Raw genomic sequence first — 25427 nt, forward strand, 5'->3', positions numbered from 1 at the left:
ATAATATATGAATCAAGGCAGCTGAATTTGAATCTGCAGTTCTCACAGTGAATCAGCTTATGTGCTATTCAGCTGGGCCCATGTGCCATCCTAGTAGTGAGACTTCATTAACTATGCAGCACAGTGCCAGAGTTGGGTCCTTGGGAATTCATTAGCACTTTTCTGCTTCAATAAGCAGGAATTGGTATATTCTAATAACTTTCAGCTATGCCTGAAAATTTCATCCTTCCATTCCCACAACTAGCACCCAGGCCTTGTTTAATTATTTATTTTAATTTTCGCTTTCTGTGACTCCCTTCTGAGTTCTGAAATTTATTTCATGGAGATTCCCAGGTGATGACAAAGGACAAAGTAGCATAGTGGAAATGCATGCTTTTCTTTCTTGCATGAGGAAGGAAAGCCAGAGCTGCTTTTAACAGCTTATTATTGAATTAAATATCATAATTAGTTTCAAGCTTGGTTACATTTAGTCAAGGATAGATTCCGTATGCTCGTACAGAAGCTTAGTAATCAACAGTTCATCTTTACCTCCAATGATGGCAATTGAAACCAATTGTCTTATAAACAAGGAACAGCAGAAATAAAGCACATATTTCTTTAATCCAAAGTACTATGTTGTGCTAGTTTGTGATCTTCAATAAAGAACTTTTCTCAGGAATGCCAAAATTACTACAAAATTGACTTTTATTCCAATTAATAGAATATTCAGGTTTGACTATTAATATTATTGTCTTCTTCAGAAAGATGAGTTGTCTGTACTCGACTGTTTTTCATCCCAATCAGTATTTCTTTCTTTGGACCTTGCTAATTATCGTAGTTAAAGAATTAGTTCTGAGGAACCTAATGTGTTATGGAATGAACAACAAGGATAAAAGGAATTAGAGTAAGAAAAGTAAAAAAAAAAAAAGAGAGAGAGAGAGAGAGAGAGAGGTCCTCCAGAGACATTTTTTTTAAGACTTCAGAATGGTAAAGCGGAAGTGATTATGGATTGTGATAAAGAGATAATAAATAATAATTTGTTTTTGAAAGAATGTAAAATGATATTTCAAGAATATACTTGATTATTGAAAAGGAAGAGTACATCTTAAATAGTACGGCTAAGAATAGCAGGAATTATTGAAAAAAAATCATAAGAAAAATATAGGAAGTCTAATAATGAATCTTGTGCAACTAATTTTGCTTTTTTAAAAAAAGAGCGAATGGAACTCTGATAAAGCATTTTTGGAAATGATCATTGCACTTTGAAACATGTTCAGTAATATTTAGATTGCCATGTGGAGGAAAAAAAAGAAAGAAAAAGAAAAGGAACAATAGGAACCCTCTGATTGACCAAAAATATACGTTTCAAAAGCTGACATGATCAAAATCTATATGCTGTGTTTTGTTTTCTGAAAAAACAAGATCTGCAAAAGAATAATAATATAGTTTACAATATTCCTTACACAAGTATATTTCTAGGCATTTCAGGTAGCAAAGAACAATGCACTTGTAAAACACTGACCTGTATCTAACAGGATTAATTCTTTGGAAGGAGAAATGAAAGTAGAGGCTAGAAGCATTGTATATGAAGTGATATTCACATTATTTATTCTTTTCTTTTGAGAAAAGCTATGGTGCCATCTTGCTGTTATTGCTTCATTTGTATTGGAAAATATATGCATCTCCAAGGGGGTAGCTCCCTACTTAATTAACAGAAAAAGACTGGACTGGTGTTTGCTCTCTGCCCTGATGACACCTGACAGAAGTCTACTTGGACAGAGTACAGACGCTTGTTCCAGTGGGAATTATCATTTTTAAGTGTATATGTAGAAAGATAGAAGAAAATTCATATCCCATCATGGAGCTGGGTTTGTTATCAGATCCTACATATTTCCTGTGACTTGAATTTGCTATTGTTTTTCAAGAACTTGCCCAGATGTGCCCTTAAGATGTGTGTCTTAAAATTTCCTCTTCTGGCTATTGAATATATATTCATTTTTATTCCCCTGCCACATTACCATAAGATAATGGTACTCATGGGTATGAAAAGTTTGTGTGTGAGAGTTGTAGTAATTGTTTTGTTAGATTTTGGGGTTAGCTGAATTGTAGAATGATTAGGAGTGTCCTGGTAAGTCTAAAATCAGTCTGTTTTAGAGTTTTATGTCTTTAGCCCATCATATCAAATACCCACTTACTTTTGCAGACTTTAAAAAGGCATAAGATTTGTATTTATTTCATACACACACACACACACACACACACACACACACACACGTGTGTGTGCTTTTTTTTAATATTCAATCTTCTTGACTGCTCTAAAAACGTTAGAATAAGTGTATATTAGAGAAGGGGGTAAATGAATTCCAGTTCACACTAATTTGGGAAGTGCAAATTAGAATCAGTTGGCTCAAAAAGTGCTGTGCCATGCCCTAGGAGTTATTATCCAAGTGCTGTTTTAACAGTTGTCTTTATGTGTTGCCCAGTAATGTGGAAAGTTCTGTATTTTCCAAAAGAAATGCATATAGCACTGTTTTTACAGTTTTCTTGCTTCTCATAATCTGTCTTGAGCTGGAATGACAAAAACTACTTATAGAGGCTTGAGTATAAAAGCTAACTTCCCAAAATAAATTAAACAAACAAACAAACATGAATGGAAATTTTGTTACCTGACTTTTTAGTGACTGGTAAACCTTCATAAATAAAATAAATTTGTATATGGGGGCTTTATACTCATTGTAGTTTTGTTCTCTTGATTCTATTCATCTTGATACACAATACTAATTTTAAATGCATAAATATATATATATGTATACATCTCCACCCTATTCACAAGTTCATTCTTTCAGAAAGTTTCTGTGGGATACTTCCTTGGCATAACCGTCTAATATTGTAAGATAAATGCTCATTATTCAAAGTAGAAAACTGAGACTTTGGTTCTTGGTAATACGTAATGTTATTTTTTTTCCCCACTAGGTATAAAATGTGTGGCTTCAACAATCGGTTGTGAAGATCACCAATGTCAGCAGTTTCTTCACTTGGCTTTTCATGATGTGAACAGACCAATGGGCAACTGAATCATGGACAAACTAAAAAAAACTTTATGGACTGTTTTTTTAAATCAGTTATTCCCTTCATCCATGGGAGATTATTAACGGATTATAGTGGGAAAGAGAAAGTGGACAACGGAGAAAGAAGCACTTTGAATTGGAAAGTGATCCTACAATGAAAATTACGAGCACATCTTGCATCTGTCCAGTCCTAGTTTGTCTCTGTTTTGTGCAGAGGTGTTATGGAACTGCACATCATGGATCCATTAAGGTGACTAGAAATCAAACCAAACATATAGAGGGGGAAACAGAAGTCCACCATCGCCCCAAACGTGGATGGGTATGGAACCAGTTCTTTGTTTTAGAAGAGCACATGGGACCGGATCCACAATATGTTGGAAAGGTAATATCTCCTTAGTGTTCTACAAATGCCTTCTGTGTCACAATTAACCAAACCTCTTCAAGGCCAAATGTTATACAAGAGCCATGGTGGCGCAGTAATTAGAATGCAATTCTGCTGACTGTCGGCTGCCAGCAGTTCAGCAGTTTGAGTCTCACCGACTCAAGGTTGACTCAGCCTTCCATCCTTCCAAGGTTGGTACAATGAGGACCCAGATTGATGGGGGCAATATGCTGACTCTGTAAACCACTTAGAGAGGGCTGTAAAGCATTGTGAAATGGTATATAAGTCTAAGTGCTATTAAAGGGTAAAGGTTCCCCTCAGACATATGTGCTAGTTGTTCCTGACTCTAGGGGGCGGTGTTCATCTGTTTCAAAGCCAAAGAGCCAGCACTGTCCGAAGACGTCTCTGTGGTCATGTGGCCGGAATGACTAAACACCAAAGACGCACGGAACGCTGTTCCTTTCCCACCAAAGGTGGTCCCTATTTTTCTACTAGCATTTTTTACAAGCTTTTGAACTGTTAGGTTGGTAGAAGCTGGGAGAAGTACCGGGAGCTCACCCCATTATGCGTCACTAGGGATTCGAACCGCTGAACTGATGATCTCTCGATCAACAAGCTCAGCATCTTAGCCATTGAGCCACCACATCCCATCTAAGTGCTGTTACTATTGCTATATTTGGTAAATTCACTGAAGTACTTTGACATTCCACAGAAACTATTTCTAGAAAGAACATCTCACTTAATTGTGGAATGTTTCCTTATAAACAGCCAGTTATTCCTAATATGAGGATAAATTCTAGCAATGCAATATTAGAGAATTTGTGTTTGTTGCGGATACAGGAGCAATGTGAATTGCATGAATTTGAATTTCACTCTGGGCTTAAACCTGTAGTAGGATAATATTATAATCCAGAATAGAATTCATGATGAGACAACCACTGGATTTTTTAGAGCAATCTTTATATATGACTCTGTTACCTGGGTTTTGTGTGTATGTGTGTGTCTGTATGTACGTATGTACGTACTTATGTATTTTTAATGTATTTCTGTATTGCCACAGTCCAAAGAGACTCTTGGTGTCTGTTAGAATATTGGCTGAATTACACAACTTTTTTTACATGTTACCAAATTTGTTTTGTATTTATTTTGAATTGGGAATAATCCCAGACCTTCATGATTAAGAAGTAGTCAGGAAATCTCTGTAAGGTAATGATGTGAAAGATAAGAGACAATATTTTAGTACCATTCAATGAGGGTGAATGATGTAATTATTATGAAACTTGGCCTGCTCTAATATATAGTGTAAAATATATTTAAAAGATATATGTTTTATAATATATATTTAGATATATTATATCTAACATGTATGTTTAAGTAATAAGAATGCTGTGTTTGGGTGCATGTTTCTGTGTGTATTTCTGTGTGTTCCTGTTATTTTCAGGGAGCTCTGTTGTGTACATACATAAAAGAAAGGAAATGCAGTTTGCATATATGAAACTATTTTTTTAAAACATGTTTTATTGATTTTTCTTTCACATACGTATTTTATGAACAGAGTATTGACCGGGTCATATCTTATACAACTTGTCACATCCAAATACAATTTACATATTTCAATTTCTGACAAAATATTCTTTTCCCTGCTTTTTTATCTTGTCTTAATACCTTCTATACTTATCATATAAAGAGTATCACCATCCGCCCTTCAAATCCTAATTTCTTAACATTGTTTCAATTAATTATCTTATCTTATCCATTGTTAATCAAACATATTCTCTTTTAACTTTCATATTAGTTCATTCTTCATCCTAAAAAGTTTGAGTATACTTGGGGTTGCTCTTCTACCATTCCATCTCCCTTATTTTACAACAATCCTTCTTCTCCTTCTCCTCTCTTTCCCTTCCCTCCCTTCTTCTATCCACTTCTACTTTCTTCTTTTCTCCTCTCCTTCCTCTCCTCTCCTTCCCCTTCCTTTCCCCCACTCCTCCCTTCTTCCTCCCTTTCTGACCTTGTCTCCTACACCTATTTTCCCCTCCCTTTCTTTCTCTCCTTTTCCCTTTTTCTGTTCCTTTCTCCTTCCTCTCTTCTCCCATCCTATTTATCCCTCTACTCCTCTTTCCATTCTCTCTCCATTGTTGTATTCATTTTCAATTCAATATTTTCCAAAATGGTATCCAAGCAACCCTGATTTTTTCTCCATTTATTATGTTTCTCAAAATCCCCATCACATTTTTTGCTGTTAACAATGTATTTCATCTTATTCCATTCTTTCATTGAAATCTTTTAACTTAATTAACCTTTCATGTCTTATTTTCCTTAATTCCTAATTTCTTATTCTAACATCCATTAATTATTTTATTTCATCATTTACAATGTGTTTCCTAAATCGTCATCACACTTTTTAACATTTCAATTTTATCTCTTGCTTTCATTTGTTCATAATTAAGCCAATTACCATTTCATATTTCATCTGCTAATCCATTTTACATTAAAAAATATGTATCATATTTATTTCTTACCTACAATAATTAATATTCTTAATTTCAGTTATTTTCATAGTTAAACCAGATTACATTTCATATTACATCTGCTGATCCATTTTACAATAAACAATATACTTCATCTTTTTTGCTTCTTATATACAATTTCTACTATTAACACAGTTCCTTTAAAACAACTAATATATGCTTTATTTCACTTCTTTCTCTCCACTATTCTTCCCCTTTTAACCATTTTCTTTTGGTCTCTCCAAAATTCCACTTCTTAATATTCTCCTCCCTTTATCCCATTCTCTTTTCTTTTTCTTTTTATATTTATTTTATCTTTTCCCCTGAATCCTTTCTCTAACTTTTAAGACTGTTACTCTCATGATTTTCCCCCTGTTTTTACCCAGTATTTTTCCATTTCCTTCTCTTCCCTTCTTTTTTGTGGGATATTCCCCCCATCCATTCTTTTTTTTGTCACTGTCAATCCCAGTGTAATTATCTATTTTTTTATCTTCAATTATTTTCCCTTCAACATTGTATTCTTGCTTCTCATTCATATTCTCTTTTTCCTTTTTTGTGTATTCTAACCAGGCATCTGCTTCTTTATTACCCTTGAATGCTTCTCACACATTTTTAAGCATCTCCATTAATTCCTCAAACTCCCAATGCTCCATATTGTCAATTCAATTTTTTAAAAATATTTTAATTTGTGTTTAATTCAAGTCCACATTGTCTTATTTTTTTATTTCCAAATAATATCCAGTTCAAATATTTATGTAGTCCACTCCAATTTTAAAGCTTTGTTGTTTTTCACCTCCTTTCAAGTTGAGACTCAGGTGTTTAAAAAGAAACAAATACTCCTTAAAGTTCCTCACAGTAGTCAAGGTCATTGCTGTTCCTTCAATTTTCAAAACAATTGTTGTACTGCTTTCTTTCCACCAGTATATGTCTCTCTCTAATCCACAATTCCCAAGAGAACAAAGTAACATGTGTACAAAAATATTTTAAATCCACGTAAAAAATAGTTTTTCTTCAATTTCTTTTTCTTTTATTGTTTTAATTTCTCCAAATTCCATTTTAAATCCAATTGTAAAATTTTCTTTCTTGTGCTTTAATATTTTAGCTTCCTCTTTGTTCTTCCTTCCAATATCAAAACTATCAAAAATAATTCAAATCTTCATTAAAAAGTGTTTCCCCTTGGTTTTCTTTTTCCAGTATTATTTTTAATTTCTCCAAGTCCAGTTTTAAGTCCAGATAGAAAGTTTTGTTTTTTGGGCTTTAGACCTTTAACTTCCTCTTTGTTCTTCTCCCTCCATTAAATTCCCAAATGCCAATTAGCTGCTTATTTCCAGGCCAGGACTTCTTTTAAGGTTTTTTAAAAATTCCGTTTTTACCTGTGAGTTGGCCAATCACTCACCCGGTACCAATACTCCATTCAAACATCATTCCTGCATAAAATCTTAGTCCAGTTGTCCCAGCTTCAGAGCAATCATTTTAATGGCCGCCAGCCCCACCACCAGTTTTAAGAGCTGTCTCAGACCTTTTGAGAAACTTGCCTGTTCCTCTTGGTTGTCCAAGGTGCCTCTCCTTCTTCACCATCCCTACAAGATGGTTCCAGTCCAAAGACTTCCACCGACAGCAGTTTGTCTGTCTGGATTTTCATGAGATTTGTCAGAGCCCACTATTTTCCAGCCAGTCTTGCTGCTACGCTTTCAGTTCCTCCTCATTTATGAAACTATTGACTGTCTATTGCAAATTAGAGGGTTTTTTTTCCTATTTTTCAGGAAATATGTCATGAAACAAAAGATCTATGAGTAGTTGCCTTTAATTTTTGTTTGCTCTGTTTCACCATTGTAGTCAGTCCCTTACCTCATCCATTTTTAAATCATGTTTTAAGGAATCCTAGGCTTCTGCAAGAATTTCTGGGATTGCACCCAGCCACTAAAGCTTTATCTTTCAAGGTTTTGGTCATGGCTTTTGGGATTTATTTATTTATTTTTATTTAACAAGTTCAATAGCCTAAAAGACATAGGAAACACCTGTGTTATCTTCCTGATCTATTCTTTGTCACTATTAATATGTTATAGATTTGTTGCATATGCATATTTGTTACATCCACTTTCAAGCTTAAATCTTTGCAACAAGCAGAATTATTTTACATATTCTCATAAACAGACAGCAAAAAAAAAAAGTGTTTCTGTGGTTGATTATACTGTAAATATGCAAACCAGCATCTCATATTTCTGTTCAAAACACTGTTAAGTTTAAGGATTTGTTCATAAGCATGTGTTGACACAATGATTTTGAATATATTTTCCAGGAAAAAGGTGTGGAGGAAACAGAAAATATGGAATTACATATTCTCTGTGTTTTAGTGGGACAGGAAAAATGAAAAATAGGCTTTTAGGGACACAATGTGATAATGAAAAGAAAATGCAATATTTTATGAGTGCTTACTACTTCCTGACATTTGGGATAATCCACAACTCTGACATGATTTAATGCATAATTTTATACTGTCAGATTTTGTTATTTTGAAAATAAGTATTTCTAATCAATAAGTGCTGAATAATTGGTTCAAAATCTATTTGGTAATAATTGGGGGGGGGGGCTTAAAAAGGATTTAAAGTTTCAAAACACTGTGAAATAAAAATAACAGATATAAACCAATGCAAATATCTGTCTAGGATTTAACCAATCCTTAAATCTAGAACAGATCTATGAGCTGGGTTTGTTATCAGATCATGTATCTGTCCTGTGAGTTGACTTTGCTATTGTTTTTCAAGAACTTGCCCAGATGTGTCCTTAAGGGCCTGTGTATAACAAATTCCAGAGAAAGAGAGTGGGGAAATGATTTTTATGATTTTTATTTGCTCTAAAGTCAGCTGCTTTTTCCCAAAGAGGAAAAACTTAGGTCTTATTGGACTAAATAAGAGACCTAACCTGTTCTGAGTTGTTGTTATCTAAAAATCACTGGCTTTCCTTTGAAAGCATATTATCCCTCTACAATTTATACATAATTACAGATTTTGGAAGTTTCTGAGAATAAATGTGCACATATATGATGTGCAACTTGGGTGTTCTCCTGGATGCACGGCTATCGTTTGAAGATCATTTGGTGGCTGTCTGTCTTTTGAAGATCACCTGACGGCCGTCTCCAGGAGAGCTTTTTATCAGGTTCGCCTGGTTCGCCAGTTGCGCCCCTTCCTTGATCGGGATGCCTTATGCACAGTCACTCATGCTCTCGTTACCTCTCGCCTGGATTATTGCAATGCTCTCTACATGGGGTTCCCCTTGAGATGCACTCGGAGGCTTCAGTTGGTCCAGAATGCAACTGCGCGGGTGATAGAGGGAGTTCCACGTAGCTCCCATGTAACACCTCTCCTGCGCAGACTGCACTGGCTACCTGTTGCCTTTCGGGTGCATTTCAAGGTTTTGGTCATGGCTTTTGGGATTTATTTATTTATTTTTATTTAACAGGTTCAATAGCCTAAAAGACATAGGAAACACCTGTGTAATCTTCCTGATCTATTCTTTGTCACTATTAATATGTTATAGATTTGATGCATATGCATATCTGTTACATCCACTTTCAAACTTAAATCTTTGCAACAAGCAGAATTATTTTACATATTCTCATAAACAGACAGCAAAAAACAACAACAACGTGTTTCTGTGGTTGATTTTACTGTAAATATGCAAACCAGCATCTCATATTTCTGTTCAAAACACTGTTAAGTTTAAGGATTTGTTCAGAAGCATGTGTTGACACAATGATTTTGAATATATTTTCCAGGAAAAAGGTGTGGAGGAAACAGAAAATATGGAATTACATATTCTCTGTGTTTTAGTGGGACAGGAAAAATGAAAAATAGGCTTTTAGGGACACAATGTGATAATGAAAAGAAAATGCAATATTTTATGAGTGCTTACTACTTCCTGACATTTGGGATAGTCCACAACTGTGACATGATTTAATGCATAATTTTATACTGTCAGATTTTGTTATTTTGAAAATAAGTATTTCTAATCAATAAGTGCTGAATAATTGGTTCAAAATCTATTTGGTAATAATGGGGGGGGGTCTTAAAAAGGATTTAAAGTTTCAAAACACTGTGAAATAAAAATAACAGATATAAACCAATGCAAATATCTGTCTAGGATTTAACCAATCCTTAAATCTAGAACAGATCTATGAGCTGGGTTTGTTATCAGATCATGTATCTGTCCTGTGAGTTGACTTTGCTATTGTTTTTCAAGAACTTGCCCAGATGTGTCCTTAAGGGCCTGTGTATAACAAATTCCAGAGAGAGTGGTGAAAAGTCACACTATGATTTTTATTTGCTCTAAACTCAGCTGCTTTTTCCCAAAGAGGAAAAACTTAGGTCTTATTGGACTAAATAAGAGACCTAACATGTCCTGAGTTGTTGTTATGTAAAAATCACTGGCTTTCCTTTGAAAGCATATTATCCCTCTACAATTTATACATAATTACAGATTTTGGAAGTTTCTGAGAATAAATGTGCACATATATGATGTGCAACTTGGGTGTTCTCCTGGATGCACGGCTATCGTTTGAAGATCATTTGGTGGCTGTCTGTCTTTTGAAGATCACCTGACGGCCGTCTCCAGGAGAGCTTTTTATCAGGTTCGCCTGGTTCGCCAGTTGCGCCCCTTCCTTGATCGGGATGCCTTATGCACAGTCACTCATGCTCTCGTTACCTCTCGCCTGGATTATTGCAATGCTCTCTACATGGGGTTCCCCTTGAGATGCACTCGGAGGCTTCAGTTGGTCCAGAATGCAACTGCGCGGGTGATAGAGGGAGTTCCACGTAGCTCCCATGTAACACCTCTCCTGCGCAGACTGCACTGGCTACCTGTTGCCTTTCGGGTGCATTTCAAGGTTTTGGTTACCACCTTTAAAGCGCTCCATGGCTTGGGGCCTGGGTACTTACGGGACCGCCTGCTGTTACCTCATGCCTCCCACCGACCCATACGCTCGCACAGAGAGGGACTTCTCAGGGTTCCGTCCGCCAAACAATGTCGTCTGGCGGCCCCCAGGGGAAGATCCTTCTCTGTGGCGGCTCCTACTCTTTGGAATGAACTTCCCCCTGGTTTACGCCAAATACCTGACCTTCGGACCTTTCGCCACGAATTGAAAACATATTTGTTTGTTCGCACGGGGCTTTCTTAATTTGTTTAGATTTTGAATTTAAATTTTATTTAAGTTTTAAATTGGGGTTTTTATATTTTAAATTTTTTAATTTTTTCGGCTCAATAGTATAATAAGTTTTTTAATTTAGTTTTTAATTGTACATTGTTTATTTTTATCTTGGCTGTACACCGCCCTGAGTCCTTCGGGAGAAGGGCGGTCTAGAAATCTAATAAAATAAATAAAATAAATAAATAAATAAATGTGCTTTAAAAATGTATCTGTCATGGTTCCAGAAATACCTCTTCTGCGTAAAAGAGATTCGGAGGCATCTTTTCTTTTTCTCAAAGTCCTTTACTAGCATGAGGAGACTGGCACACGATGAGTGCAATTCCCAAAACTGAAGTTCCGGATTCGTTTCCCCAGTTATACAAACCCCAATAGTCCCACCCCCCTGACCCCTCTGACGATCACACGGTCCCACGTTCTTCCAGTTCATTCGAGTAACTTCTTGCCACTCTTCCTGCAGACGTGAACACCATCCGACCTTGACCGCTGGAAGAATGTTACCATACCCCTCAACCCCCCCTCCTCCCCTCAAGATAAAAATGTGGCAGCGTCTGGAAACCTAAAGTTTAATATGGTTTCCAGGCCTGACAGTATCTTACCTTCTGTTTGAGGTAAGGTGTGAGGGGAGTGGGAATGGAGCTCCTCTTTTAAACCTGACAGAATTATTTTCATGCAACCATGGAAAAAGGGCTTGCTATGAACAAAACTTAACAAAGAGAGAACAAGAAGTGACCTGTTCTCTTTTCTAGATTTTACCTCAAGTGTGTCTCAGGTTCAGTTGCAATACTTGTACTCCCCTTCAAGTGATCAGCTGCATGGATTGTTCCACCATTTCTGCAACTGTAGAATTGTTGATGAAATCAAGATATAAAATCAAAAGGAAAGAAACAAGATTAGTTTGCAACCTGATTTCTGTGCCTTCGGAAAGGGGCATGGCTAGACAGGCTAATATTTAGAAACTTAATAGTACTTGCATAACACTTTTTTTAAAAAATCCTCTTCATATATTTAAAATCTTCAGCAACTGCTTGGATAGACAAATATATATAGTAAATGTGGCGATTAAAGATTTTTCCTTTGTGTTTAATCCTGTTTTGTCTGGGCTTTATACTAAACTAAAGGGATAGACCCAGGGGTGAAATGCTCCCGGTTTGGACCGGATCGCCTGATCTGGTAGCGATGGCGGTGGGTGGTTCAGAGAACCGGTAGGAAAAATTCCTGCCCCCCCATGCCCCCCCAATGCCCAGTCGCCTGCTTCTCTGCTTGCTGCTTCTTTTAAAAAATGCTTTTAAAAGGTAAAAAGAAAGGTTCTGACGATCACAGTTGAGCCGTGAGATCGTCAGAGCCTCTTTTTTTACTTTTAAAAGCATTTTTACAACCTATTAGGTTGAATAGGTTGTAAAATAAATGCTTTTAAAAATTAAAAAAAAGTGTGCCACAGCTGATCAACCCCCCCCCCCCGCCACGCTGTTCTACTTACCCCGTGCCTCCTTTTGGTGTGCACTGCACATGTACGCGCACCTTGCATTTGGTGCATGGTGCACACTGCACATGCTTGTGTGCAGTGCGCATATGTAGCCAGCAAACCAGTAGTAAACGGTTGAGATTTCACCACTGGATAGATCTTTGTTTTTTAGGCAAAGTAATGTTATAATATAGGGATGCGGTGGCTCAGGGGCTAGGACGTTGAGCTTGTTGATCAAAAGGTTGGCAGCTCAGTGACTCGAATCCCTAGTGCTGCCGTGTAACGGGGTGAGCTCCTGTTACTTGTCCCAGCTTCTGCCAACCTAGCAGTTTTGAAAGCATGTAAAAATGCGAGTAGAAAAAATAGGGACCGCCTTTGGTGGGAAGGTAACAGCATTCCGTATGCCTTTGGCGTTAAGTCATGCCGGCCACATGACCACGGAGACGTCTTCGGACAGGGCTGGCTCTTCGGTTTTGAAACACAGATGAGCACCGCCCCCTAGAGTCGGCAACGACTAGCATATATGTGCGAGGGGAACCTTTACCTTTTACCTAATGTTATAATGGCAGTAGGCTCTCATACTTTAAAAAGGAAAGCAATTGTGGCTACAGCAGAGATACATGTATTTATCAGTTTGACCAGAAAAAATAATGGATGGCATATTTCAATCTTCCAAGTTGTTGGTGTTTTTAAAAATTTAAATCATTTTGAGACTCTTATTTATTTGGCAGATGGCAGAAATATGAACATTACAGAGTCACTTGTAGTTAGGGCAAAGAGAGAGAGATACCAAGATTGAGAAAATATCATAAATAATTGGACATTTTTCATCTCTTATATTACATTTACAGTGTAATGAAAATCAGAAGCTTTCCTCATCTATAAATGTATCTACTTAAAAATAAAACTATAGACAAATCAGTCATAGTTTGCATGTAAGTTGATAGTGACATTAAGTGATAGTGATTATAATTAACTCTCAAAGTTCTTTACCAGTTTTATTTGTTTGCCTTTTTTTCCACCTTTATTATTTTTTTATTTGTCACAACAGTATATATAAGTATAAGCCTGAAATAGCTATACAATATATAAGCATAAATATAATCATAAGTATGTAATAACTATATGAAATTGGATACAATCAAAGGGAACATTAGGACAGGAACGGTAGGCACGTTGGTGCTCTTATGCACGCCCCTTACCTTCAAATGAAACCTATACATTTTGATTAATTATAGAGACAAATACTTCACATGATCTATAGTCACGTTATCTTTATTTCTTTTGTTTGTGTTTCTCCTCTTACATCAGGTTTCTATTAAATTTGTCTCCTTTTTTTCATTTTGGAGAAATCTGGGTATTTGCTATGAGTTTGACACCAACTGGCATATAATCAATTAGTTTTTAATTGTACACTGCTGAGAGTCATTTTTGAGTTGAGGCATTGCTATAAATTGAAAATACAATCAACCGACAAACCAAATAAATAAAGTTGCTAGAGCTTGATGAGCTTGATGAATTGGGTTTCCACAGACAAGGCTGGGTTTCCACAAGGAGTTTTGCAAGTATTTGTTGGAACTTTTTTTAAATTTATTTACATTTATATCCCGCCCTTCTCTGAAGACTCAGAGCGGCTTACATTGTGTAAGGCAATAGTCTCATTCTAGTTGTATATTTACAAAGTCAACTTATTGCCCCCCCAACAATCTGGATCCTCATTTTACCTACCTTATAAAGGATGGAAGGCTGAGTCAACCTTGGGCCTGGTGGGACTCGAGCCTGCAGTAATTGCAAGCAGCTGTGTTTTAATAACAGGCTATCTTACAGCCTGAGCCACCCACAGCCCTACTTGTCCTGACTCAAACCTTGGATAGTTTGTAACTTCTGAAATTCTCTGAGTTCTGTAGTGTTTTATTTATTTCTCTTTCTGCTCCACACATAATGAAAAACTGTACAGTATGTGGAGGACAAAGTGGAAAAAATCTAAGGGGCAAATAAGTAAGTAAGACAAAAGAGGAAATGCTAAGTGGTAGCAAGCAATTATGGGTTGCTTTGAATTCTTTCAGTGTGTTGGGTGTTTGTGTATGTGTTTCTCCATATGTGTATGTGAGAATAATGTATATGTACCCTGTTTCCCCCAAAATAAGACATACCCCGATAATAAGCCCATTCGGGCTTTTGAGAGCATGGCAATAAGGCCAAGCATTTATTTCAGGGTTCAAAAAATATAAGACAGGGTCTTATTTTCAGGAAAACATGATATAAATTTACATGTCTGTCTGTCTGTCTGTCTGCCTGCCTATCTATCTATCTATCTATCTATCTATCTATCTATCTATCTATCTATCTATCTATCTATCTATCTATCTATTTATCATCTATCTTTCTATCAGAAATGACACTGAGAACTCTTCTAATATGATCCTTAAAAATATACAGTGATTTGCTGCCATACGGTTTTAACTGTGATACAAGAAAGGATGGAAGCTACCTATGAGCAGATTAAATCAAGTAAATCTTGGAAGAAGGGGAAAACCCCTGCTAATTTCTTAAATTTTCATATTTATCACAATTTCTTAGTCTTTAGAGCCTTGAGGGGATATCAGCTCCAGTATTATATGCCTGAATAGTTTCTTTGAAGAGGTATTACTGCATCTTTTCATCTTAAATTTGGCAGTAAGAAGGATTTATTTCAATCCGAGGAAATTTTTTAGACCTCTCAGTGGGAATGTTATACAATATGTGGCATATATGTATCAAAGGCAAATGATGGACAAAAGGGGATGAAGAAACTGAGTGTTTAATATCTTCTATTGAGATAATTTTAAAATGAGGAGAGAAAATCTCTACCAGTATATGATAGCAATTATCACTACCTAATACCCGGCTGTGTAATTAAGCCAATTTAGCTGCTTATCTGGGAACATGGTGTCTAATCTTTCTGTGCAAAGACCAATTTTCCTAAAGAAATAGGATTTTTCCATGAAGGATAATGGCCAATAAAAACAGCCTTTTAAAAAGTTGCAATATATCTAATAATGCTTGGCTTGTTTTGCTTTTGGTCTGATTCTAAACTTGTTTGTGTGGTTTATAATAGAGAGCTAGGGGCACTGAATCTATGTAGGTTCTCTTGAGTCATTAGAATCATGCCCTTTGAGCTTTTGGCCTGGTGCCCATAATATTTCCCTTAACAAATAAATGAAGTGCTCAAAAATGTGTTGGTTAGCAGTTTTCTTAGTAAATTTGTTCCTTGCAGATTTCAACAAAATACATTCATATTGAGTGGGTTTGCCCATTTGACAACAAATTTAAACATGGTATAAATATATTGCATTCTTTTTGCAAGGCATGAAAAAATACAATCCCTGTATCTGTTAGTAAGAATTTGTACTTGGAAGATGGAACACAAGGTTATTTTAGAAGACATATAGTCAGAGAAACGTTGTTGTTAAATTGGGAGAAGATTTTAAAAAGTCACTTTTTAAAAACTCCAATGTGGGTTTCACCTCTTGAGGCATTCTCATACTCAATAACATTTAAAAAGGAACATATTGTTAGATATAATGAATTGTTGAATGAAAAGGGTGAGTTAAAATCTAAACTAGAACTAGAGGCAGAGAGTATAACAATGAACTGGTTTGCATAGTACTTACCCCTGACAAGAATTGCTAGAATGTTCAAGGATAAATCTGAAAAATGCTGGAAATGTCATCAGACACCTGGATCATACTACCACATGTGGTGGACATGCGTCGAAGTGAAAAGATACTGGACTAAAATACACACGTGGTTGGAAAAATATATATCAAAAAACATATTGACTTTAAGCCAGAAGTCTTTCTGTTGGGAATTGTACCTGAGATATATACTAGAGATATAAAATATTTGATTGTGAATATCATTACAGCAGCTAGGATTGTATTTGCAAAAAATTGGAAAAATGAAAAGTTACCTTTGCAAGATGAAATAATTAGAAAAATGTTGGAATGTGCAGAGATGAGTAAGTTAACATTTAAAATTAGAGAGCAAGAAGATAAGCAGTATTATAAAATACGGGACTTATTGTACAATTGGTTAGATGGAAAAATATGCTAGAAAAGATAAGTATAAGATATATGTATGAAAGAGATGTTTATTTTGTGAATGGACAGGAAGATATCTTAGCACCAATGCAGCACGTTGTAACGAAATTGATTTGATGAGGGTTTTTTTCTATGCTTAAAAATAAATTAAAAAATTTCAAAAAAAAAAAAGAAAAGAAAAGAAAAGAAAAAATATAATTTGCTTAAAATAGTGTTGAATTGCTTCCAGGCTCATTAAAATATTATTAAAAGGTTGTATCACTTTTTAAGGCTTTTAGTTAATAGATTGGCTTTACAGACAGTATACCACCATTTTCTTATTTTGGGAGGGAACTAAAAAATAATTATTTACTGCTTAATGCAATATCCAAGGGATGAAAAAGTGATATAACCTTGTTTGTTTCTCTTTTCTTTTTAAAATGGCAAGTATAGATGAGAGCACATATTAATAGGCTAATTTATCCAGCTCTAATGTGACCATTCTATTTTATTACTTTTGCAGTATTATGCTTAGGCATTTATTACATGACCCAGGCCTTGTAACAGTCACAGTTGGGGCATTCCCTGCTAGTTTACAATACAGCCAATCCACTTCAGAATGTTAATTGTTTAATAAATATAACCAAATGTCTTTGGTGCTTGACTAAACCTAATTACATTATCACAGTGCAGTAATATAGAAGGTTGCAATAATTGCTTAATAGACAAATTGGTTGGGGAAAAAAGTCATTAGAAATGTTTGGCTGGTGTATTACTTTAACCTAGTTACATGAGGCAACGGACTTTTTACAACTATCTGCTATACAAATTATGTTGTTCTACTTTAGCAGAAACGTCCCTATTAGCGTTATACATACATTTTAAGCCAGGGTCTCCAACCTTGACAAATTTAAGACTTGTGGACTTCAACTCCAGAATGAGGTATTCTGGGAGTTGAAGTCCACAAGTCTTAAAGTTGCCAAGATTGGAGACCCCTGTTTTAAGGAATAGCAATAGCACTTTACTTATATACCGCTTCATAGTGTTTTACAGTCCTCTCTAAGCGGTTTACAGAGTCAGAATACTGCCTCCAACAATCTGGGTCCTCATTTTACTGACCTCAGAAGGATGGAAGGCTGAGTCAACCTTGAGTAATGGAATATATGGTAGATCAGAACCAGAAATATCATACATAGAAAAGAATTGTATACATTGGAATAAAATCCCAGTCTTAGAATTTAGTTGCCTGTCAACATGTTGGGCTATCTTGAAGGGGCCATGTCAAGCTTTTGAGAGTTTGCAGAAATTTGGGTAGTCAGTTCAGAGAGGTGCTGGATGGAAAAACCTCCATGTGATTTTGCAGAGTTCAGCACCATCTTTGGCCATGAAAGGGGAAAAGGATATATAATGTCACTGCCTTTCACTGGTAAACTGAATATGGCTTTCACCTTCCACCTAGTTACTCTTATTATTCCACTTTTTTCAATCACTGCCCTCTTCAGGGAATCGGAACTTCAGAGCTAACATAGATTTATTTTTCTATATTGACATTATTACAATCATATGTAATGGCACCAGCTTCACCCTGGTGGAATTCTTGGAGACAAATGTACCACTCGCAGTTTATCATACAACACTGATCTTACTCAATTTTCGAAAGCTTCACATGGATACTAAAAACACATCCTGGGCCTTATCCAAATTGGAATTTGGAAGATGCAAAATATAGTCTCTCTGTCTGTCTGTCTGTCTCTCTCTCTCTCTCTGTGCGTGTGTGTGTGTAAAATATTTTGTTATGACCAATTTAGTAGCTTATTGAGTCTAAGGAAAGTGATTATTACTGATAATTGAAAACATTTTAATTATTGTATCTAGTTCTGTTTCTATGATTGAATGCTTAGCATAATCAAAAACATTACCATGTAGAGGCAAATAATATATCCTGAGAGAGTAGGCTAGAATCTTTCACCATAGCTTTTTATATTTATGAAATCAACTGTATGATCTTCTGTCTTAAATATCAGAGTATGAAAACTTGTATCACATGATGAGATGTTTACATAGTGTGAAGTCTGTCTCTTCGTTCCATTGTATGCAAGAACAGGAGTAATATTTCAGCTCTTCCATTTCCATATCTCTCTGATTCAATGGCAAATCTGTTCAGTTAACACTGTTAAGAGCCATACTGGATCAGTCCAAAGGTATATCTACAGTAAATTAGATTGTGTTCTGTAGTTATCATACCAAATGTTAATGCCAACCCAGGGGTGAAATGCTCCCGGATCGGAGGGGATCACGTGATCCGGTAGCGATGGCGGCTGCTGGTTCGGAGGACTGGTAGCAAAAATCCCTGGCCCCGTCCCTTGCCTCTGCTGAGCCATCTGCAGAGGTTTTTTTTTTTTTTACTTTTTAAAGCCGGTTTTGCTTCAGCAGAAACAGGCCTTTAAAAGTAAAAAACAGCAGAACCTTACTTGTACTCTTACTTGTAGAAAACATGTTTTCTACAAGTAAGACCACAGCCGAAAGCAGTTTCAGTTTCAGCCAGACAGCATCAATCGCTCAGCTAATCTATTTCCTCGGTGATCAACTGGCTGGCTTTGCTAGCTGAGGAACTCTGGGATTTGAAGTCCACAATAAAATAAAATAAAATAAAATAAAATAAAATAAAATAAAATAAAATAAAATAAAATAAAATAAAATAAAATAAAATAATAAAATAAAATAAAATAAAATAAAATAAAATAAAAAATTGTGCAGTTTTCTGAGATTTGGTGTGTTTCTGTAATGTTTTACTCTAACTGCACAAACACACAAAATCTCAGAAAGCTGTATTGTGTGTGTGTGTGTGTGTGTGTGTGTGTTAGTTGTGTGTGTGTAAAGTGTGAAAGTTGGTTTTTGAGCTTTTTGTGGCTGTGTGAAGTGTGAAGTGCAGCTGCTTTTACACTGTGTGTGAGTCAGTTGTGTTGTGTGTGTGTAAAGTGTGAAAATTGGTTTTTGGTACCTCTTATTGTTTTTTTTAATACTTTGTTTATTATTTTTATTATTTATTGTTATTGGCCATGCCCACCAAGCCATCTGACCACCAAGCCACGCCCACCAATTAAGCCACACCCACAGAACCGGTAGGGAAAATTTTTAGATTTCACCCCTGTGCCAACCCCTCAGAATATACAGGCAATTGCAATGCCATGCTACTGTTCCTCTACAACTGGGCATAATACTGCATAATTTATTTTATAATTTTGGTAATGCATAAGCATTATTATTAGTAACCACTAATATCTTTATCTCCATAAAATGTTCTAATAATGTTTTAAAGCCCTATAAGTTAGTGCCATGACTGTATGTTGCGATCACAAAATCCACCATGTGCTCTGTTTTGTTGTGACCCAGGCCCAAGAAGGTAGTAGGAAACATAGTCAGTGAAAAAACAAACAAACTTTATTCAAACAGCTGAGAATTACTTCATTCCCAGCATAGTTCAACTAAATTAAAGCAAATTCCTCCTAACACAAATTCCTCAGTCCTACCGCAAACCTTGGTCCAATTAGACAAACTGCCAAAGGCCTTTCCTGGCAAACATTCAAAAGTCACTGATACAAAAATAAATGCAAGACGACGAAGCTGCCAACGTTGTTTTCTGGCAAAGCCCAAACGCCACTGCTGGTCTGTTTTAAGCCTTATAGGAGGGGCCAATCATTTCTTGGCCCTACTCCTGAGTCGTCTTCTTTGCTTGAGCTGCTCTTGCCTTCTGGCAGCTCTTCTCATGTGTGCATTAGGAACAGGCTCCTCCTGTTCCTCTGACTCACTACAATCAGTCTCTGGAGGCTCTGGAGTCCGCACCTCACTCCCCGATGGCCCTGACCCCACCTCAGCCCCCGATGCAGAGCCCTCATTTGGGCCCTCCCCAGCCTCATTGCTGTCCAATTCCGTTGCCAGCTCCACAGGCTGCTGGTGGACCACAACATGTTTAGAAATAGCTTTCTATGCCATTTTTCCTTTGATATAGTCATTCCGTGTCTTTCTTTTACCTCTTAATTTAAGCAAGCAAACAAAAGCAAATAGACCTTTTTCCATAGGTCTGTTTTTTTACTGTAGTCCTTTGATGATTCGGTTGTTCTTTTCTGCTTGAACCAAAACAAGACAGGTAGCCCTCCATTTACAACAGTTTGTTTAGTGAACATTCAAAGTTACCACGGCACTGAAAAGAAAGTAACTTATGACCATTTTTCATACTTATGACCATTGTGGCGTCCCCATGGTCACGTGATAAAAATTCAGATGCTTGGCAGTTGACTCATATTTATGATGGCTGCAGTGCCCTTGGTCTATCTCTTGCGACCTTCTGATAAGCAAAGTCAAAGGGGATTCCACTTAATGATCATATTACTAACTTGACAACTGCAGTGATTTAATTAACAACTGTAGCAAGAAAGGTAGTACAATGGGACAAAACTTAGTTAACAAATGTCTCACTTAGCAACAGAAATTTTGCGCTTGGTTGTGGTCATAAGTCAAGGACTACCTGTATAACATATTCTGATTAAACCATATATTTGCATTAAAATACATTGTGCTGTTGAAATTGTAAGTTCCTTTGCTAATGTTCTTCAAAACAGTATTTGCTTTTTTCATAACTGCTCTATTGCTGGAGCTGGACCATTGCCAAGATCCTTTATATAATTTGATGCCATTTCCTCACCTCTTCCCTTATTGTCCATGCAGTTCATATTAAATTATTGTTGAACGGATTGAGCATGAAAGCAAAGTGACTTGTTATCTAAATCATGCTAAGTCTAATAAAAACATTCTGTCATTAAAGGTTAATATTCTTCATTAGTGGGGAAATGAAAATATAAAGTCAACTGATAGGAATTCACATCACATCAGAAATCAGTCTATTCTAAATGTTTCAGATTTCCTAGTCTTCACATACAGGCTTCTTTGAAAACTGATTTTTAAGAGACTGTCATTGCAGCCTGTATCTAGCCATAACCTTAAGTAGAGTTTTAAGTATAGGAATAGGGCAGTGACTTACGTCTTACTTCAGAGAGGACAGTCCCTCTAACTCTATTATCACAAAAAAGTATAATAAAAGTTGGGTGGCTTGAAGTTGCTTATCATAAACACCAAGGTTGAAGACCAAACAGGCAGATTGAAATACTGATTGAAATTGTCCCCATCTTTATAAGATGTATTGCCATTTAAATTATTGTAGATTTTTTTAAACATTTGTATTTATACATTTAAGTACATATAAGTAAGTATCTGTGCATTTTGGTGCAAATATCTGTGATATCATTTAGGAATGAATTTTCTCTTGGATTGATGCATTAAGTCAGGGGTGAAATGCTCCCAGATCGGACCGGATCATGTGATTTGGTAGCGACCTTGGCCGGTAGTTTGCCGATCTGGTAGCAATGGTGGAGCAAAGTTCTGCCCACCCATCCGGGTGTCATTACTTCTTGGTTTTAACCAGGAAGTAATGTGTTTTTTACCTTCTGCGCATGCACAGAAGGTTTTGCGCATGTGCAGAAGGTCTGCATGGCACATGCACTTTCAAAATGGTAAGGAAGGTAAGTAGATTTCACCCCTGCATTAAGTGGTCATCTGAATATAGGAACATGCAAAGGAAAGTCACTGACTTTAATTTAGGCCGGGAGTGAAATAAAATTGGCAATAATATACTGAAGACATTTAACAGTGGCAGGAATTATGACCCTACATTGCATTGTTTTTGAAGATGAACTGTCATATAAAAGTGTGAAATTAACATCCTTGAGAATGATGGCAGATTGTTTCCAAGGCTAAAAGGACCACAGTAGTCACAGGAAAGAAAAACGTAGCAAGGACACCCGGAGGGAAGGGGTGAAAAATGGCAAGGTGATGAATAGAGTGTTGCAGTGTGAACCCTGCTCCTTGCAATCAACACTCATTTAAAAAAAGCAGATGGGATATGTATTGCTGTGCTTTATTCACCATTGTCTCAATTTTGATTCACCCCCAGCCCAAAAGATGAAGATTAAGCTAAGGTGGGCATACTCCAAAGTAATCACAGATGAGATCTAATAAAGGCAAATCAAAATGGAAAGGTTATACCCTTTAAAATGGAATTATAGAATGGCTAATACTTGTAGAGGAAAATCTTTTTTTAGAAACCTCACTAGAAAGTGAGATATGACAGGCAATAGACCAGCTGTCAAATGAAAAAAGCAACTAGCATGGATGGAATACCCATTGAACTATTTAAAACTGCAGGAGCGAATACAGTTCAAGTACTCATAGCTTTGTGTCAACTAATTTAGGAGTGTGCTTTAGAGATTTTGGAGAGAATGCTGCACGCTTTCAACAAAAAAGAGCCAAATTATCAAAGCATTACACTTACTCTTCATCCAGGCAGAGTTTTATTTAGAATCTCAGAATGGCAAAGTCATACATGAAGAAGACAAATACCAAATTAACAAGCAAATTTCAGAAACTGTGAGTAACATCAGATCAAGAGTTGTTGATAATTAAATAAAAACATTGGATAGCTTTTTATTCTTATTTTCAAGCACAGATAAAGATAGACAGTAAACTGAGAAAATGAATTAATTCTGCAATATGAAGCATTGACAAACTGAGGCAAGATTATAAAGGACTAGCTTTATAACCCATGCTCCACTACAAAACTATGTGATCAGGCTTGATAAATCGACACTTACAGCTTGAAAATTAATGAGTAGTTATGATCGGCCTCTCCTCTCCCCTTCTCTTCCTCAGGCTTGTCCCACAGAAGCCTCTCTTATCCTTTCCTGTTCTCTCCAGAGTTATTTTCAAATGGGGGGGGAGTAGAATGTCTAACTAATTAGCATCAGAATGTGGTAATAATAATATAATAAATACTAATGATCTGATGGTCATTTAGAAAAATCCTTTCTTAGCGAGCACCTAGAATCCAAGAGGAACGTATGTGCCAAATTTCAAGTTTGTAGGCTTTATGGCTCTGGAGATTTTGTGATCACAGTTTGAGTCCTTTTCGCTTTTATATATATAGATAAGAAGATTATAATAACAACCAAACTAAGTTATGAAAGATAAGGACAATGTAATAGCAGTGCTAATCTGATTATTACTATTTTTTAAATTTGTTTACCACCCAACAACCTATGGCTCTGGGCAGTTCACAATTAAACAACATAAAAAGGAATAAGACAATATAATAAAGTATAAAAAGGATGAGTAATAAATGGTCACACACCAGAAAGGAGCAAAACAAACAAAAACAAAAAACAAAAAAAACACACCCATCACTAAAAGGGGTCCTTGATCACTCTCAGAAAAGTCCTAAGCAAAGAGCGAGGTCTTCACTGCCCTTTAAATCACAAGACTGAATCAGCTGGGCAAAAGTAAAGACAGGTTGTCCCTCAGGTATTGAGACCTATGACACATAGGGCTATACAGTTAATTACCAGCACCTTATATTGCACCCAGAAGCTCATGAAATGGGTGCATTAGATGGATATACCAAGGATAAATCATTGCTGCCTGCACTGCTGCATCCTGGACCCACTGAAGCTTCCAGGTGATCTTCAAAGACTGCCTGTATAGAGTGTGTTGCGGTAGTCAAATAGGGAGGTGATCAGGGTATGGGTAACTGTCCGACGGACATTCTAATCTAAGATAAAGATCAACTGATACACCAGTTCCTGTCCACAACTGCCACCTGATCATCAAGCAGGAAGTATACGTTCAGAGCCCCAGATTGTATACTACATTGGAATTGTGTTGCGTATAACTATTGCAAGTACTTGTAAATAGTGTCACTGTATGTAGTAATAATGGATAAATATCCACACTGTCTTAGTTCCTGAAGGTAGTTGCCATCCTTGCAAACCAAAATAACCCCCAGTTCTAGAAGTTCCCAACTACCCGAGGACAAAAGTCTGTTTGCTTGTCTGGGATTCTCTGTTTATTTCTTTTTAATCTACTTTCTATCTGCTACCAGATAGTGATTCAGCATGCTAACAGAATACTTAAAGTGAATCAAGGAGGGCAGAAAACTGCATATTGTCTACAGTGTATTACAAATCCCTTGATTATCTCTTCTGGTTGGTTTCATAGAGATAGTTAATAAAAAAAGAAACAACCGATTTCAAGTATCATTTAGCGAAACAAACTCTGGAGAAAAAAAACTAGAATGGTGCATGCTAAACTTATCTTCACTAAGTGGTCCACAAGCCTACTAGAATCGGTGACAGTGAATACCTCAGAGATTTAGCAGAACCATTCTGCTATGCAGTTTCTGCTGTATATGACCAATGTGGGCAATCAAGGTTATTCTGGACCACTGATGTGGATCTTAATGGTCTCTGATCCAAGAATCCTTGAAATTCTAAAGTATTTCACCAAGAATGGAAAATAAAAGTCCCAACAGAAATCATTCAACTCAGGGTGAATTCAGAACACCTACTAAGGGCTAAATGGCACAATTACTTCCTCCAATGGTGCTTACACTCTAACCATTCAATCAGAATGCATGCTGTTGATCTCATGCCATCAAAAGTCTGGGTCTGTTGCCCAAGCCTGCATATAAATTAAAACTGATCCAGCATAAATTGAAACTTAAAAACAAATCAACAAGCCGTCATCACAGGTACATCATTAGAGTTGGTAGAAGCAGCGGATTTATTACAATTAAAAGACCAATAACACAGATGAAAAGAGCGGGATTCTTTTTTTTTTTTTCCTATTCAATCAGATGGGATGACATTAAGGCCCAGTGG

General features: G+C 36.4%; 1 protein-coding gene across 1 annotated transcript in view; it reads left to right on the plus strand.

Moving 5' to 3' along the window:
- The first annotated feature begins 2988 nt into the window (after window positions 1-2988).
- Window positions 2989-25427, plus strand: part of CDH18 (cadherin 18) — a 231269-nt gene continuing 208830 nt past the window's right edge. The window contains exon 1 of the mRNA XM_058177902.1: window positions 2989-3429. Coding sequence (XP_058033885.1) covers window positions 3202-3429 — 228 coding nt within the window. The 5' untranslated portion in view covers window positions 2989-3201. The remainder of the gene's footprint in view (window positions 3430-25427) is intronic.

Source organism: Ahaetulla prasina, chromosome 3, assembly GCF_028640845.1.
Source record: "Ahaetulla prasina isolate Xishuangbanna chromosome 3, ASM2864084v1, whole genome shotgun sequence".
NCBI classification, from domain to species: Eukaryota; Metazoa; Chordata; class Lepidosauria; order Squamata; family Colubridae; genus Ahaetulla; species Ahaetulla prasina.